The sequence below is a fragment of the Phacochoerus africanus genome, chromosome 7 (genome assembly GCF_016906955.1).
Source record: "Phacochoerus africanus isolate WHEZ1 chromosome 7, ROS_Pafr_v1, whole genome shotgun sequence".
Classification (NCBI taxonomy): Eukaryota; Metazoa; Chordata; class Mammalia; order Artiodactyla; family Suidae; genus Phacochoerus; species Phacochoerus africanus.
This window is the reverse complement of record NC_062550.1, coordinates 9,703,178-9,718,965: the sequence shown is the minus strand read 5'-3', so window position 1 is coordinate 9,718,965 and position 15,788 is coordinate 9,703,178. Positions and strand designations below refer to the sequence as shown.

General features: G+C 54.9%; 1 protein-coding gene across 5 annotated transcripts in view; it reads right to left on the bottom strand.

Annotated features, from left to right (window-relative positions):
- Window positions 1-15,788, bottom strand: part of PLA2G6 (phospholipase A2 group VI) — a 63,659-nt gene that overhangs the window by 21,825 nt on the left and 26,046 nt on the right. For 3 of the 5 annotated variants that reach the window (XM_047786277.1, XM_047786275.1, XM_047786276.1), the window contains 6 exons: window positions 15,075-15,258; window positions 12,907-13,094; window positions 9,428-9,524; window positions 7,343-7,525; window positions 2,670-2,778; window positions 1,523-1,684 (listed from right to left, as the gene is read on the bottom strand). In XM_047786277.1, coding sequence (XP_047642233.1) covers window positions 1,523-1,684; window positions 2,670-2,778; window positions 7,343-7,525; window positions 9,428-9,524; window positions 12,907-13,094; window positions 15,075-15,258 — 923 coding nt within the window. The remainder of the gene's footprint in view (window positions 1-1,522; window positions 1,685-2,669; window positions 2,779-7,342; window positions 7,526-9,427; window positions 9,525-12,906; window positions 13,095-15,074; window positions 15,259-15,788) is intronic. The other 2 variants (XM_047786279.1, XM_047786278.1) reach the window with 1 other exon arrangement.

The window sequence follows — 15,788 nt, the reverse complement described above, 5'->3', positions numbered from 1 at the left end:
CAAAAGGGCTGAGCCAGGGTGTTTCACTGGGTTAAACTCCATGAAGGAATGAAGACATTCGGACCACTCTCCAGATGCCTCTTCTCCCAATCCCCGATCTGGAAACTTCCTCAGCAGCCTCAGATCCCACATACCCACCCATAGCATCCACGTTGCCCCCTGTGGCCAAGGCCCACTCCGTGCCACCCTGTGGGTTAGCCGCCCTCCTGACAAGCAGCCTGGCCGCGGGGGCCTGGCCCAGCAGGGCTGTGTCATCTGGATTCTGATGGACCCTCCCCACCGCTGCCGTGCACAGCCTCTAGAAGCAGCAAAGCAGGAAGGCAGGCTGCCAGGCAGTGTGTCTCCCCCTCACCAGGGCAGGTGGCCAGAGAATGGGCAAGATAAGCAGGAGACTGGCCAGGAGAGGTGGTGGACAGAGCGCCAGGGGCGTGCAGCTGAGAGAAACAAGAAGAAGGGACTAGAGCTAATTTGGCACAGGGGCTCTGCAGCCCCTCGAGGCCCAGGGCATTACCCATCAGGTGCTGCGCCCCAGGCCCACCATCCAGCCTGGCATGGGTGGCTGACTGCCTGTAAAATTGAGAGATAATGATGGGGGGGAGCAGGTGGAGAGCAGGTCCTGGGTGGGGAGGAGCAGGGAGAGGAGAGAGACGGAGCCAGAAGGATTGACTGGCTGCCGGCTCTGCCTGCCTTGAGCTCTAGACTGGGCCGGGCTATCCTGGCTGGACTGCTGGGGTCTGATTGCCCAAGAAATTAAAAACGAGGGCAGGAGAGTTCCTGCTGTAGCTCAGCTGCAATGAACCTGACGAGGATCCATGACAACGTGGGTTTGATCCCTGGCCTTGCTCAGTGGGTTAAGGATCTGGAGTTGTTGTGGCTGTGGTGTAGGCTGGCAGCTACAGCTCCAATCTGACCCTTAGCCTGGGAATTTCCAAATGCCGCAGGTGCGGCCCTAAACAGCAACAAAACAAAACAAAACGAAAAAACAAGGGCTGGCTCCCTAACTGCCTTGTTCAGGAAACTCCACTTCCAAAGAATGCAGGGCGCTGGGTGGGCCAGCCCACAGAAAGCCCAGGGGCGGGGGGTGTCTCCACAGACAAGGACGCACGGGGGGGCAGGTGCTGGCCAGCAGGTGACTGAAGGGGCCAGCAGAGGCGCACAGAGGCCCTGTGTCTGGCAGATTCAGCAGCGTGGCAGAAATACTCCTGATTGAAGCCAGAGGGCCAGGGGCTCTGAGTGCCCAGCAGCATCCTCACCACCCATCCGAGCCCCCAGGGCACAGAGAGGCCAAGAAAGCGCCCACCTCGTGATGTCCAGGGCACCCCCTGAGGGGGAACGGGCTGTATTAGCCAGGGACCCCGCTGGCCTCTGGGTTGCCTGCTCCAGAGGCTGACAAACCCTGCTCTTCCTCTATTGCTTCCTTCCACGGCTTCTGCCCTGGAGCCCCGTTCCTTCCCCCTCAGGACTGCTCCGACCCAGGGGCCTGGGAGCCAGGGGGAGAAGAGTGGATGGAGGGGAGGCCTACCTAGGTTGTTTAAGCTGATTGGTGGGGGCTGAGATCTTTCCAGGGAGAAGAAGGAATGCGTTGCTGCGGAGCACTGCTCCGCCGAGCCGCCTTGGACGAGTGGGAAGCGGTAGTCGGCCCCTATGGTTCTCAGCAGAGTTAAGATCGCCTTCCTGGTGACAACTTGTCCCGGTGTGGGGAGGGGGAGATCGCACAGGATCAGAAACTGTCCCCGTGTGCACGAGGGGGCCCTCCCTTCCACACACAGCCCCCACTCCCAGGCCACCTCCGTATGGGGCTGGGGGGCTCAGGGGTGCCCCAGAGGCCGGTCCCACCCTGACAGGGCAGCAGACTCTCTAGTCTGTGACATCTAAAGCAGCTTCCTGGGGCCGGGGAGGGCCCTGGAGGTCGACCATGCTATATGGAAGGAGAAGGTTGAGGCTTCTGGCCCGAATATTTGAGGACCCCCCCCCACTTCTAAAACCAGTCACAAAAGCAGGACTCCCAGCCCATCTTCAGCAATTCTCAAAGCTTTCAGGGCTCCAAAGGGACGAACCAGCCATCGGGCATTGACTCTCATCTAACAGATGGGATAACTGAAAATGCACATGTGCGTACGCACACACACACACACACACACACGCGCGCGCGCTTACTTGCGCATGCTCTAAGGTACACACCCAGGGCAAGGTCCACAGCTCCCTGGAACCCTTTAGAGAGGGCTCCAGGCTTCTGGTAGGGAGAATCTGCTCTCTCCAGCCCCTCAGCCAAGGCTCACTGTATGAGCATGCAGGGTAAGCATTGTGTCCGTGTGCACAAGGGGGCCCACGTGTCATGCAGCACATGCACCAGCCCGCGGCTGTTCTTACATGTCGTTCTGTCAGTGAACCCCCCAAGAGAGGGGAGAGGGCTGCTGTCACCCTGAGGCGTGATGGGCGCCACACAGAAGAGGACACTGGCGCGGCAAGCCCCCTGGGGCGCCATCTAGCCGTCAGGGCCCCTGTTCTTGGGAAAAGGAAGCGTCCCCTCCTGGGCCTCCCAGGTGCTCCCAGCCAGTCCAGGCGGGTACAGACAGGACGCTGGCACCTGATGGCTGGGGCTTCCCGCCTCCCTGGTGCCTGTACCGCCACCCCCGCCCAACTCTGGTCCCAGAGGGTAGAGCACCTACGTTTGCTGATCTTGGAGGCTATGAAGGCAGGAGTTTCCCCAAAGTCATTCGGGGTGTCCACCTCTGCCCCAAACACAATGAGGGCCTTGATCATCTCCACGTTGTCTTTCTGTTGGGGACGGAGTGAGAGGAAAACATGCAAGAGCTCAGAGAAAAGAAGAGAAAAAGGACCCCGGCCACTTCCTCCGTACCCAGCAACTCGGGAGGGGTCTCACCAGCACGAGGAGAAACACTGAAACCCTTTGCAGTTGATCCCATATTGCAAAGTCTAGGGTTTGAAGGCTTACAATCTGCCAGGTTGACAAGGACCCCCAGGTGAGGGTTTAATAACCCAGGCAGAAACCGCAAGTGCCCCCCCAACTCCCAGCCCCGCCAGCTCCTTCTCAAAGGAAGCAATGTATCTGTGACCCTTGACCCAGGAGCCGTGAGGACACCAACGAACCAGCTGCTGATCACTTGCAGGGGTAGCAAGAGGGGGGAGCCAGGAAAGGAAAGGATGTCCTGACCATGGAGTCCAGGGGGGCGGTTCTGAGGGGGAAACTGAGTGCGCGTGCTCCCTGATGGCCATGCCCTTTGTACAGTGCACGCAGTGAACGTCTGGAGACTGGGCAGCAGGATGGGCCGGGGACAGGATTTCCCAGGACAAACCATCAGACTAGCTGCCAGCAGACCTGAGCGCTGGGCTTATCACCTCCCCTTCTTCAGGCCCGATTTCCTTGCCTAGAGAATGAGGATGTGCATCTAGAATGCTGTTTTCCAAAATTATTTATGCACCGTTAGGAGGTATACTGGCACAGGAAAACATGTATTTTTGTTTGTTTGTTTGTTTTTGTTTTTGTACGGCCACACCTGTGGCACATGGAAGTTCCCAGGCTAGGGGTCAAATGGGAGCTGCAGCTGCTAGCCTACGCCACAGCCATGGACGGCAACACCAAATCCGAGCTGCATCTGTGACCTACGCCAGGGTTGGCGGCAATGCCGGACCCGTTAAGTGAGGCCAGGGATCGAACCAATATCCTCACAGAGAAAATGTTGGGTCCTTAACCCACTGAGCCACAACAGGAACTCCAAGATATGTGTGTGTGTGTGTTTTATTTAAAAAAAAAATTTTTTTTTTGTCTTTTAGGGCTACACCTCTGGCATATGGAGGTTCCCAGGCTAGGGGTCCAGTTGGAGCTGTAGCCGCCAGCCTATGCCACAGCAATGCACGATCCGAGATGCCTCTGTGACCTACACCACAGCTCACCGGCAACGCCGGATCTTTAACCCACTGAGCGAGGCCAGGGATGGAACCCATGTCCTTATGGATGCTAGTTGGGTTTGTTAACCGCTGAGCCATGACAGGAACTCCCACGTGTGTGTTTTAATCCCTGGTTATGTATTTCTTTTTTGCCCTACCTTTTTTTTTTTTTTTTGTCTTTTGTCTTTTTGTTGTTGTTATTGTTGTTGTTGCTATTTCTTGGGCCGCTCCCGCGGCATATGGAGGTTCCCAGGCTAGGGGTCGAATCGGAGCTGTAGCCACCGGCCTACGCCAGAGCCACAGCAACGCAGGATCTGAGCCGCATCTGCGACCTACACACAGCTCACGGCAACGCCGGATCGTTAACCCACTGAGCAAGGGCAGGGACCGAACCCGCAACCTCATGGTTCCCAGTCGGATTTGTTAACCACTGCGCCACGACGGGAACTCCTGCCCTACCTTTTATTCGTGGCATTGGTTTACCACCTATGGTAGTAACCTGACCGTTCCTTCAAAATAAATTTAAGTAAGTTTAAAAGTAAGCCAGCTTATAAAAGTGGTCCACGAATGTGCCCAAAACTGTGCAGATGGCATGCAGGTGGCTGAATGGAAACGCTGACCTACATCAGCAGCTCTCCAAGCAAGAGCTGCGGACCCCGGTGAGTACAGAGACCCCCTTAGAGGGTTCAAGAGGTTAGAACCGTTCTCATAAAAATATCAAGATGTTGTTTGCCCTTGCATGATGCTGGCCTTTGCACTGATAGTGGAAAAACCGCTGTGCATAAAACTGCTGGTGCCTTAGCAAGAAGTGAAGGCAGGGGCCCCAAACTAATTGTCCTCAGGACTTTCTTCTCTGCCACGCGCTCACCGTGAAAAGTAAATTCAATCACTGCAAAGCCAGCTTCGCTTAAGAAGTCCCTTGATGAAGCAGAAAGATACGTTTATCATACAAATTTCGACATTGGCGTCGTCGGTGGCATAAAATGGAGAGTATGCACAAGGCGTTTCTGTGGCTTAAGTACAATGTTCGTCTCTAGGGAAAAATCACCATGTGGTTGTTTTGAGGTATGAGCCAAATCGGCTGCTTTTTTTTCATGAAACACTGTTTTTACTTGAGAAACGACTGGCAGACAAACGGCGATTGCTCAGCCTTCCGTATCTGAGAGACGTTTTCTCAAAAGTGAAGGCAGGGAGCCTGTCACTTCAGAAAAATAGCTGGTTGTATGTTGTGCCAATGATACAACGCAAGCGTTCAGCTGAAGACTGGAATATGCCATGATGGGCTTGGCGGCTTCCCCCCCATTTATTTCTCATTTATTTACAAATGGGGGGTTTTGAGACTATATAACGAAATGGGTCCACATGTGGAAGCTAAACATACTCTGCTAACCATTATTTTCCAAGGAAGACACGAAATCGTGCAAGGGTGAAAGATCCATGCGACACACAAGAGATGCCAATGGATTTTACTGTACGAAGAGTGAAAAGCCTGAGGAGATGGTTTCAGAGCGTCCACTGCAACCAACTTGTCAGAAACCAGCCCGTGTCAGATTCTGGTGCAGCATGAAAGAATATCCACATTAATCTAAAAAGGTATGACAATGTATCTTTTCCAACTACGTACTATCTATGGGAGGCCAGATTTTCTTCATATTTTTAACATGTTCAACAACATACTGCATTAGAGTAAATGCGCAAAAGATAGGAAAATCAATGCCTTCTCTGAAGCCAGACATTAAAAAGATTTGCAGAGTTCCCACTGTGGCTCAGCGGGATAAGAACCTGACTAGCATCCATGAGGATGCAGGTTTGATCCCTGGCCGCACTCAGTGGGTTAGGGATCCAACTTTCACTGTAAGTGGCTTGGATCTGCCTTGCTGTGGTTGTGGTGTAGGCCGGTGGCTGCAGCTCCAACTCCACTCCTAGCCTGGGAACTTCCATATGCCACAGGTGCAGCCCTAAAAAAAAAAAAAATTTGGCACAAATGTAAAACACTGCCCATTCTTTTCCTTTTTGGAAAATAAAGTTGTTTTTCTTAAAAATGTGACTTATGTTAGCATGGACTTGGTAAATTATTGTTATTTTTAAATGAATTAAGTATCTCGAGGGAGTTCCCTGGGTCTAGTGGTCAGGACTCAGTGCTTTCACCACTGAGGCCCGGGTTCAAACCCTGGTCTGGGAACTGAGATCCTACATCAAGCTGCTGCTTGCTGAAGCTGCACACACACACAAGATCTTGAAAATGCCTCACTTTTAATTTCTAATATGATAAATATAGATAGATAAAATTCATATAGGAGGTCCCATTGTGGCACAGCAGAAACAAATCCGACTAGGAACCATGAGGTTGCGGGTTTGATCCCTGATCCGGTGTGGCTGTGGCTGTGGTGGAGGCCGGCAGCCGTAGCTCCAATTCCGTGGCTCCTAGCCTGGGAAATCTCCATATGCCTCGGGTGTGGCCCTAAAAAGCAAAAATAAATAAATAAAATAAAATTCATATAAACAAAGCCTTTGGGTCCTCAATAATTTCTAAGAGTAGAAAGGGACCAAACAGAGCAAAAAAAAAAAAAAAAAAGAGAGAGCTGTTGAACTACATGATTCAAAGGGCCCTTTCAGGGCTAAAAACGTCCATGGCTTTATTTATAGTTTCAGCCTCTTGGGCAACAGCATCGCCTCTACAATTATGACCTTCGGTATAAAACAGGATGGCTCTGAATGTGTCCTCAATCTCCGTCTCTCAGAGTCCCAGTGGTGTCCCCATCCCCGCACTCTGGGACACGGTGAAGACATGTCCATACGCTTTGCTACGGTTGTACCTGTAACACACCCTTGCAACAGGCCACAGTCCCTCCTCTGCAGTTAGTACGTTCAGACTGTGGTTGTCTAACTCGACTGTAGGGCCTTTCAAGGCAGGAACTGTGCTCTGTGACAAACCAGCAAAGGTAACCAGCACCTACCATGGGCCACCAAGGTGTGTAAGCAGGCCCTGCCTTCCAGGGGCGTGGAGTCTACCAGGAGGATGAGGGCAACGTGCAGAAGGACAGTTTCCCCTGAGGATGCAGGAGAAGAGAACTAACAACCTGGGGATGCTCGCTCCGGGCCAGGCCGTGCATGGGCTGCTTAGACATTCCTCAGAGTTATTGAGCATCTACCACTGAATCCGCTCAACAGCCCTGCCGGGTGGGTCCCGACACCTCCGTTCTCCCGCTAGGAAACCAAGGCTGGCAGAGGTGACGTGAGCTGCCCAAGGCCACGGCCCGTAGCCAGAGTTGTAGTTTCCCCGCTCACAGCATCCAGGTGTCACACGGGACCCGGGAGTGAAAGGTCCCGGAATGCAGGGGAAGGGGCTGTTATTCTGGGCCCAGAGGGGGACACGACCCACCCTGCCAGCCACCTGCACCCCCAGCATGTGGGCCGCGAGCCCGGGGCTCACCGACATGGCCAGGTGCAGCGGGGTGTTGCCGTGCTCGCCGCGGGCATCGGCGCTGGCCCCGTGGGTCAGCAGCACCATGACGCAGTCAAAGCGGTTGCGCATGACGGCCACGTGCAGGGCTGTGTTTCCCGCGGAGCTGATGCTGTTCACGTCGCAGCCCCGTTTCAGCAGCAGGCGGGCCATCTGTGGAGACAGGGTCCCGGCCCGAGTCAGCGGGGCACTCGGAGCCACTGTGGCCTGCCGTACCCAGTGGCACCCGGTGGCACCTGGGCACAACCACTTCCTCCCCCCCAGAGGCCTTCTTGAGCAAAAGGAGGAGCCCAGGGGCAGGTGCCAGTTCTGAGGGTGGCTCAGACCTTACCTTCCTCATCAGCAGCACCCCAGGAGCTGGGGAACAGAAGGATGTGGCAACTTTTTTAAGGGGCTTCTGGGTCCTTTCCCGAAGCTCACAGGACCCCATCCCTCCCTGCAAAGGTTCCTCCAGGCCCTGTCCCAGAACGGCCCCATTCCCTGTGAGCCTGGCCGGAACCTGCAAAGGTATGACCTCATCTGGGCCCTGGCAACACACACCCCTGCTCACCCAACAGCCCTGGAGAGGCTTTGGGACCCAACAGACCTGAGCCCCACTTTGTCCCAGTCGTCTGAGCTGGGAAGGGTCACTGCACCCCCTGCACCTCCGTTTTCTCTGCTGTGAAAGGGCCATGCAAGTCCCCACCGCACAGAGTGTGCTGACAATGAACGAGAAAACAGACAGAGGGGCCTGGCTTGGTTGTCTAGCTCCTGGCGGGAAGATGCCCACAGCGGCCGGCAGTCTCCACCCTCCTTGCCCGTCACGGTCACGAGCAGGCCATCGTCTTTGAGGGCACCCCGTGCGCTGCCAAGCTGTGGTTCCTGGAGATGGGGGTCAGAGCCCTCCATCCTCCCAGGGGGTCAAAGCTTGGCTTGGGGAGAGGCCTCCGAGGAGATGCCCAGCCAAGGCCTCCGTAGAAGAGGCTAGAGCTGCCATCATCACCATCATCACCAGCCCCCACCTTCTATTCACGAGGCGCCCGACAATTCACGAAGAATTTTCTCTCCTTGGAGTTCCCGTCGTGGCACAGTGGAAACGAATCTGACTAGGAACCATGAGGTAGTGGGTTCGATCCCTGGCCTCGCTCAGTGGGTTAAGGATCTGGCGTTGCCGTGAGCTGTGGTGTCGGCCACAGTCGTGGCTCAGATCCTGCATTGCTGCGGCTGTGGCTGTGGCTGTGGTGGAGGCCGGCAGCTGTAGCTCCAATTTGACCCCTAGCCTGGGAACCTCCATACGCCACAGGTGTGGCCCTAAAAAAAAAAAAAAAGCCAAAAAAGCCAAGGATTTTCTCTCCTCCAGTACAGCACAGGGAACTATATCTCACCTCTTGTGATAGAACATAATGGAAGAGAATATGAGAAAAAGAGTGTATATGGGGAGTTCCCGTCGTGGCGCAGTGGTTAACAAATCTGACTAGGAACCATGAGATTGCAGGTTCCATCCCTGCTCTTGCTCAGTGGGTTAAGGATCTGGCGTTGCCGTGAGCTGTGGTGTAGGTTGCAGATGCGGCTCGGATCCCGCGTTGCTGTGGCTCTGGCGTAGGCCAGTGGCTATGGCTCCAATTGGACCCCTAGCCTGGAAACCCCATATGCTGCAAGGAGCAGCCCTAGAAAAGGCAAAAAGACAAAAAAAAAAAAGTATATGTAAGACTGGGTCGATTTGCTGTACAGAAAAATTAGCACAACATTGTTCATTAACTATACTTTAATCCTAAAAAATTTAAAAAAAAGAATTTTCTCCTGCATGGCTTCACTGACTTCATGACACCACCAAAGGCAAAGGCCACAGGACCCCCAACTCACACCTGAGGAAACTGCAGAGGGCACAGCATCACCATGTGATGCCAGGGTGTCCTCTCTCTCCCTGGGCCCATCTGCCTGGGGGCCGAGCACCAGATCGACCCCAAATGCCACCCTCAGAGTGCTCTCAGGAGCCTCCGCACAGACAGCGGAGGAGGGAAGGGCTCTGGGACCCGCCCCCTGCCCACCCACTGCTCCCCCTCAGACCCTGCCTACCTCTGCGTTCTTGGCCCAGTGGAGGGGGCTGGCTCCGTAGCGAGGGTCTTTGCTGTGAATCTGGCTGCTGTCCATGCTGACAATCATCTCGGCGCATCTGGCGAAGGAGAGGCCACATGGGAGTGGGGAAGGCCTGTGGGGACCCCCTGACCCCGGAAGAGGCCAGGACTCAAGGCTTCATCTACTGGCGAGCGAGAGTTCTTGCAAACAAATATGCAACAAAACCAACCAGCATGCATGCAGGTGGCACATCCACAGTATCCTGAGCCCATCAGGGCACATCTCAAGCCCCCTCTTCCAGGAAGCCTTCCCTGATGACTTCAGGCAACAATGATCACTCTCATGGGCGCTGTCTGTAGAGTCAGACAGGCTTGAGGTGACCCCTGGAAAGGGGCAGGGCCTGTCTGCAACATGGGGGTGGTCCCAACAGGACGGGGCAAGGAATAAAGGAGGGTTAAAAGATAAAAGATAGGAGTTCCCGTTGTGGCGCAGTGGTTAACGAATCCGACTAGGAACCATGAGGTTGCGGGTTCGGTCCCTGCCCTTGCTCAGTGGGTTAACGATCCGGCGTTGCCGTGAGCTGTGGTGTAGGTTGCAGACGCGGCTCGGATCCCGCGTTGCTGTGGCTCTGGCGTAGGCCAGTGGCTACAGCTCCGATTCGACCCCTGACCTGGGAACCTCCATATGCCACGGGTGCGGCCCAAGAAATAGCAACAACAACAAAGACAAAAAAAAAAAAAAAGATAAAAGATACTTTAGCACCTGGTCCGGTGCCTGGCACACAGCCATCCCCCATCCTCCCTGCCCCCAAACTGCAGGTGTTTCGAGCAGTGACTTCGTCCTGAAGGAGGCAGTAGGCAGGGTAGTTAGTTAAGAGTGTGGCTGCTTTTCACTCCTAGATTGATACCCAAAGGCACTGAAAGTACGAGCTCCCACAGACATCTCTATGCCAGTGCCGACTGCAGCCTCACACCACAGTGGAAACAAGCTAAGTGTCCACTGGCAGATGAATGCAGGAGCAGGATGTGGCATATACAAAGGAGTATTATTCTGCCTGACAAAGGAAGGGAGCTTTGATACGTTCTATGACACTCGTGAACCTTAAAGTGAAACTGGAGTCCCGAGCCCAGCCCAGTTCTCACTGAAGGTTGGCTGAGTTGACGCCCACAGCAGAGGGGCCCCCAGATTGGGGTGGGGATGGGACCAGTCCCAGTTACCCTAGCACTTGTGGCTGCGTGGCCTGCCACGTGGTGGCAGAGGGATGTCCCCCCCCTTGGGGGCCTGAGAGGAGTGCAGCTCTGTGCAGCAGCAGGGCACACCCAAGGTAAGGTAAGAGATGACTCATGTGTCTTTTTTTTTTTTGTCTTTTTGCTATTTCTTGGGCCGCTCCTGCGGCATATGGAGGTTCCCAGGCTAGGGGTCAAATCGGAGCTATAGCCACCGGCCTACGCCAGAGCCACAGCAACGCGGGATCCGAGCTGCGTCTGCAACCTACACCACAGCTCAGGGCAACGCCAGATCCTTAACCCACTGTGCAAGGGCAGGGACCGAACCCGCAACCTCATGGTTCCTAGTCGGATTCGTTAACCACTGCGCCACAACGGGAACTCCTCATGTGTCTTATGTACAGTGATGCACACAGAGGCCTGGACGTGGCTGCGGGTGTCCGAGGAGGGAGCGACCTGGGTAACAGCTGGGTCTTGGAAGTAACCTGGACCAAGAGCTTGGAGCCAAGCTGGAATGGGGCCACGGCGCCAGCCCTTGGGGGTGGGAGAGCATCACCGTCACGAGAGTCCATTCAGGTGGCAACGGGCAACTTGGTAACCTGGTGACTGGGGTGGGAGCACTGGGATGGTCTCCAGCCATCTGGTCAAACCTTTCTGGAAGCTCTACTTGGGGAGTGCCCACTGTGGCTCAGCGGGTTAAGAACCTGACTATTATCCACAAGGATGTGGGTTCGATCCCTGGCCTTGTTCTGTGGGTGAAGAATCCAGCATTGCCACAAGCTGCGGCATAAGTCGCAGACGCGGCTCGGATGTGGCCTTGCTGTGTCTGTGGTGTAGGCCGGGAGCGGTAGCTCTGACTTGACCCCTAGCCTGGGAACTTCCACATGCCGTGGGTATGGCCCTAAAGAGACAAAAAAAAAAAAAAAAAAGTTCTAGTTTGTCTTGGCTGCGCACGGCAGGGTCAAGGAGAGGAGGGTTTGTTCAGCTTGGAGGCGCAGCCACGACCTCTAGGGGTCAGCAAGGTGGTGCGGACCTCAAGGAGAGGAAAACACAGAGAGGGGAGCGTGCCTGCCCCCACGCCCCGACCTGACGGCGGCCCGTCTAGCACACAGCTCTGGAGGGTACTGGGCGCCCCTGCGTCTCCTGTGCTGGGCTCTCCCTCATCCATCCATGTAAGGACCACCTGACACCTCCACTCATTTGTTCATTCTCGATACAGAATCTGCGCGTCATAGTTTGAGATCGTCATCCCTTTACCCCATCCTCCTGCATCTAACATGCGCCAGTGCAGAAGCACGCACGTGCACACACACACACACACACACACACACACACACACAGAGAAGAAGTTTCCTGAGACTACGGTTTCCCAGGGCTGGGGAGAAAGGAAGAAATGAGTCGTCCAGGAGTTCCTGTCATGGCGAGGTGGTTAACGAATCCGACTAGGAACCGTGAGGTTGCCGGTTCAGTCCCTGGCCTTGCTCAGTGGGTTAAGGATCCGGTGTTGCCCTGAGCTGTGGTGCAGGTTGCAGACCGACTTGGATCCCAAGTTGCTGTGGCTGTGGTGTAGGCTGGCGGCTACAGCTCCTATTCGACCCCTAGCCTGGGAACCTCCATATGCCTCAGGAGCGGCCCTAGAAAAGGCAAAAAGACAAAAAAAAAAAAAGAAAGAAAGAAAAAAAGAAATGAGTCGTCCAGAGCTCCCCTGAGACATGGAACTGGCACCTGCGTCCCAGCAGTGCCACCAGTCAGCAAGGATGGACACATGAGGCAGATGGGGCCCGGGGCCGCCTCACCAACCTTCCTGGGCTCCGAGTTGGGCACAGAAGCCACACAGCACCGCAGCTGTGACAGGGCCATTCAGATCAGACCGGTGGGCTTAGATGGAAGAGGATCCAGGACGATGGCACCTCCAAGCCTTGGGGACATCACCCATGGGCGTGGGGAAAGGGGAGCCCCAGGGGAGTTTAAGGCTGTTCTTCTCCAGTTTGGTGGAGGGTTGATGGTCAGAAACTGAGGTACCCAACAGAGCAACTTTCAAAGTTCTAGACTTTGCACGATGAAGTTCGTGGACTGAGAGTCACACCCCCAACAAGTCTATCAGACACTTTTTTTGCGCCAGGCCAGCCCTGGGCAACCAGGAGCCGACGTGCATCTCATGAGCCTGTGGGGGCCCCTGCTCGCCTCAGTGGGAGAACCAGCCGCACTGAGTGGGAGGCCCGGCGGACGGCGTGGGGCCGGGCGGGGTCTTACCCCTTCTGGGAGAACTTCATGGCCGTGTGGATGGGGTAGCCGTTGGGCCCCATGATGTTGCACCGAGCGTTGCACAGCAGCAGCACGCGGACCATCTCCTGCTTCCCCAGCTGGCAGGCCAGGTGCAGCGGGGTCAGGCCTTGGTGATTCACCTGATTCAGGCCAGCCGAGGCGTTCTTCCCTAGGAGCTGATGGCGAGACCGCGGGGTGGGTCCGAGCCAGGCACTGCCAGGTCCCCGGACAGCCCCTCCCCCCACAGCCACCACTGGGCAGTCCCCCTCTGGGGCCTAAGGGGAAGGGAAGCTGGACTCCACGAGAACACTGGCAAGAACTTCAAGAGGAGCAACCGGGAAAGGAGGCTTTGTGGGGGGCAAGAAGCCAACCATGCCAGTGTGGGCCGGGGTGTTGGTCTGACAGGACGGGCGTGTGTGAAACATTTCTTCATCAGGAAACTTAAAAGGAGATTGTATCTAGGATGGGGCTTGGGGGTATGGGTGGGAGTGAGACCTGATTTTTTTTGGTTGCTCCTGCAGCATGCTGAAGTTACTGGGCCAGGGATCAAACTCAAGCCATAGCAGTGACAACGCCAGATCCGTAGCCTGCTGAGCCACCAAGAAACTCAGACTTGCTTTTAACTGCATACCTTTCTGTCCCGCCTGAATTTTTTTTTTGCTACACGTAGGTGTTATTTCTTTAATTAAAAACACAAAACATGAGTTCCCTGGTGGCTCAGTGGGTTAAGAACCTGCCATTGTCACTGCTGTGGCATAGGTTTGATCCTTGACCCAGGAACTTCCACATGCCCCAGGTGTAGCCAAAATTGAAAACAAACAAACAAAAAACCTTACCACTATTAATAAAACAGCCATGAGGCTTTTATTTCCTAGGTTGTGGCTGAGAGCTGTCTCCCTGAGGTTAATCACGACCCCTCTGTACTGGTGTGATGGGGCTGGGTCTGCTGGCAGGCTGAGGACACGGCAGGGAAGCCGAGGTGCTGGCATCCAGGCCCCATTCAAGGGCCGGCCCCATTGCCCACAGCTCTCTGGCCCTCCCCTGGCACATGTCTTAACTTCACTGAACCTCAGTTTCTGCGGGGAGGAGAGGAGGATAACGGCCCCGCCCACACTGAGTATGAGGTCAGGCAGTAAAGGACAGCTATTGATAAGGGTGTATGCCCGCCCTCTGCATCGAGGCAGGTTTGTGCTTTTGGGGGTTTTTTTAAGGGCCATACCTGCGGCATAGGGAAGTTCTCAGGCTAGAGGTTGAACTGGAGCTGCAGCTGCCAGCCTATGCCACAGCCACAGCAACACAGGATCCAAGCCACATCTGCAACTTATGCTGCACCTTGCAGCAACGCCAGATCCAGGGATCAAACCCGCATCCTCATGGATGCCAGCTGGGTTCTTAACCAAATGAGCCACAACAGGAACTCCTCAAGGCAGGTTTTATGTGGCACTGTGCTGGGCACACAGGTAAGTTCAATGGTGGGGGTAGAATTCCCTTCCTTGAGAGCACTAATCACAAAATAGGAACCCACATTTTCTGGAAAAAGGTAGTTCCATCCTGATGCCAAGGCAGAAGAATCTTCTAGAACGAGCAATAAAATGTCTGTTCAGGCTTCTGTCTTTTCTGTCTGATCTATAAGGTAGCCTTTTCATGACATCCCTTGATCGACTTGCCCACAGATTTTTACAAAATTTTCTGCCCAGCTAATCAAAAATTTAGCAGGACTGTCTCTGGCACAAATGCCTGTAGGAGCCAGAAGGAGTTTTGTTTGTTTGGAGTTCCTATAAAAAGTTTAACTCAGGTCCTGCTGGACCCCAAGTGTCTGCAGGCAGGGGCTGAAATGAATTCACTTGGCCCAGGGGTCTGGCCTACAGTGGGTACTCTGGAAAAGCTGAATTAAGCAGATTCATGGGCCTGAGGCTTGAGCTTAGTTTGCTGGGTTGGAGGGTTTTCCCAGGGTTGTCAGAGCAAGGCAGCCAAGGATGTGTCTCCTTGACAAGCCTGGGGAGGGAGGAGCGGGCTGGAAGGAGCTCAGGCCTTGAGGATCAAGGTGGGGCCAGCGAGAGGCCTGGAGTGACATTTGAGCCCAAGAGCCCAAAGACAGCTGCTGGGCCCGGTAAGGTGTGGCCAGCACCTGTGGCCCTGCCCCCACCCCTGCTCACCTGCAGCACCTGGGAATTGTCACTCTGGACAGCATAATGGAAGGGCGTCTCTCCGTTGTTGTCGGTGACGTCCATCTGGGCGTGGCAGTACTGCACCAGCTCCACCAGGATCTCGCTGTCGCCCTTGCGGCAGGCCAGGTGCAGGGGGGTGCAGCCCTCTTCATTCTCCGTGCTGTTGGCGCAGCTGTGGGGGGCAGGGAGGGAGGGGCATGGCATGAGGTGGGCGGGCGGGGCACTGAGAATGTCAAGTGCAAAGGCAGGGAGGTCGGTGACCAGCCCAAGAGCCTCTGCACCCTGCTCAAGCTGGCTGGTTCCAACTCAGGTCTGAGTCACAGTTTCTTTGTATGTGATGTGAGTTGCATCAGTTTTCAGTTCGGTTTGCACACCGGTGTGAGGGATGTGCCCTAGAGCCCCACCAGCCCGCAGTGGGCAGTGGGGTGGCAGAGAAAGAATCGCCGAAGGCAGAAATCTCACCCATCTTAGCAATTCACTTGACCTTTCTAGGCCTCAATATCTTTATCTACAAAATAATGATAATAATAATAATACCTGCTGTAGGAAGTGGACAGAACTGTTGTGAGATAAAAACCACGATGTTGGAGTTCCCTCTGTGGCTCAGCAGTGATGACCCCAACTAGTATCCATGAGGACTCGGGTTCAGTTCCTGGCCCCGCTCAGTGGGTTAAGCATCTGGTGTTGCCATGAGCTGTGGTA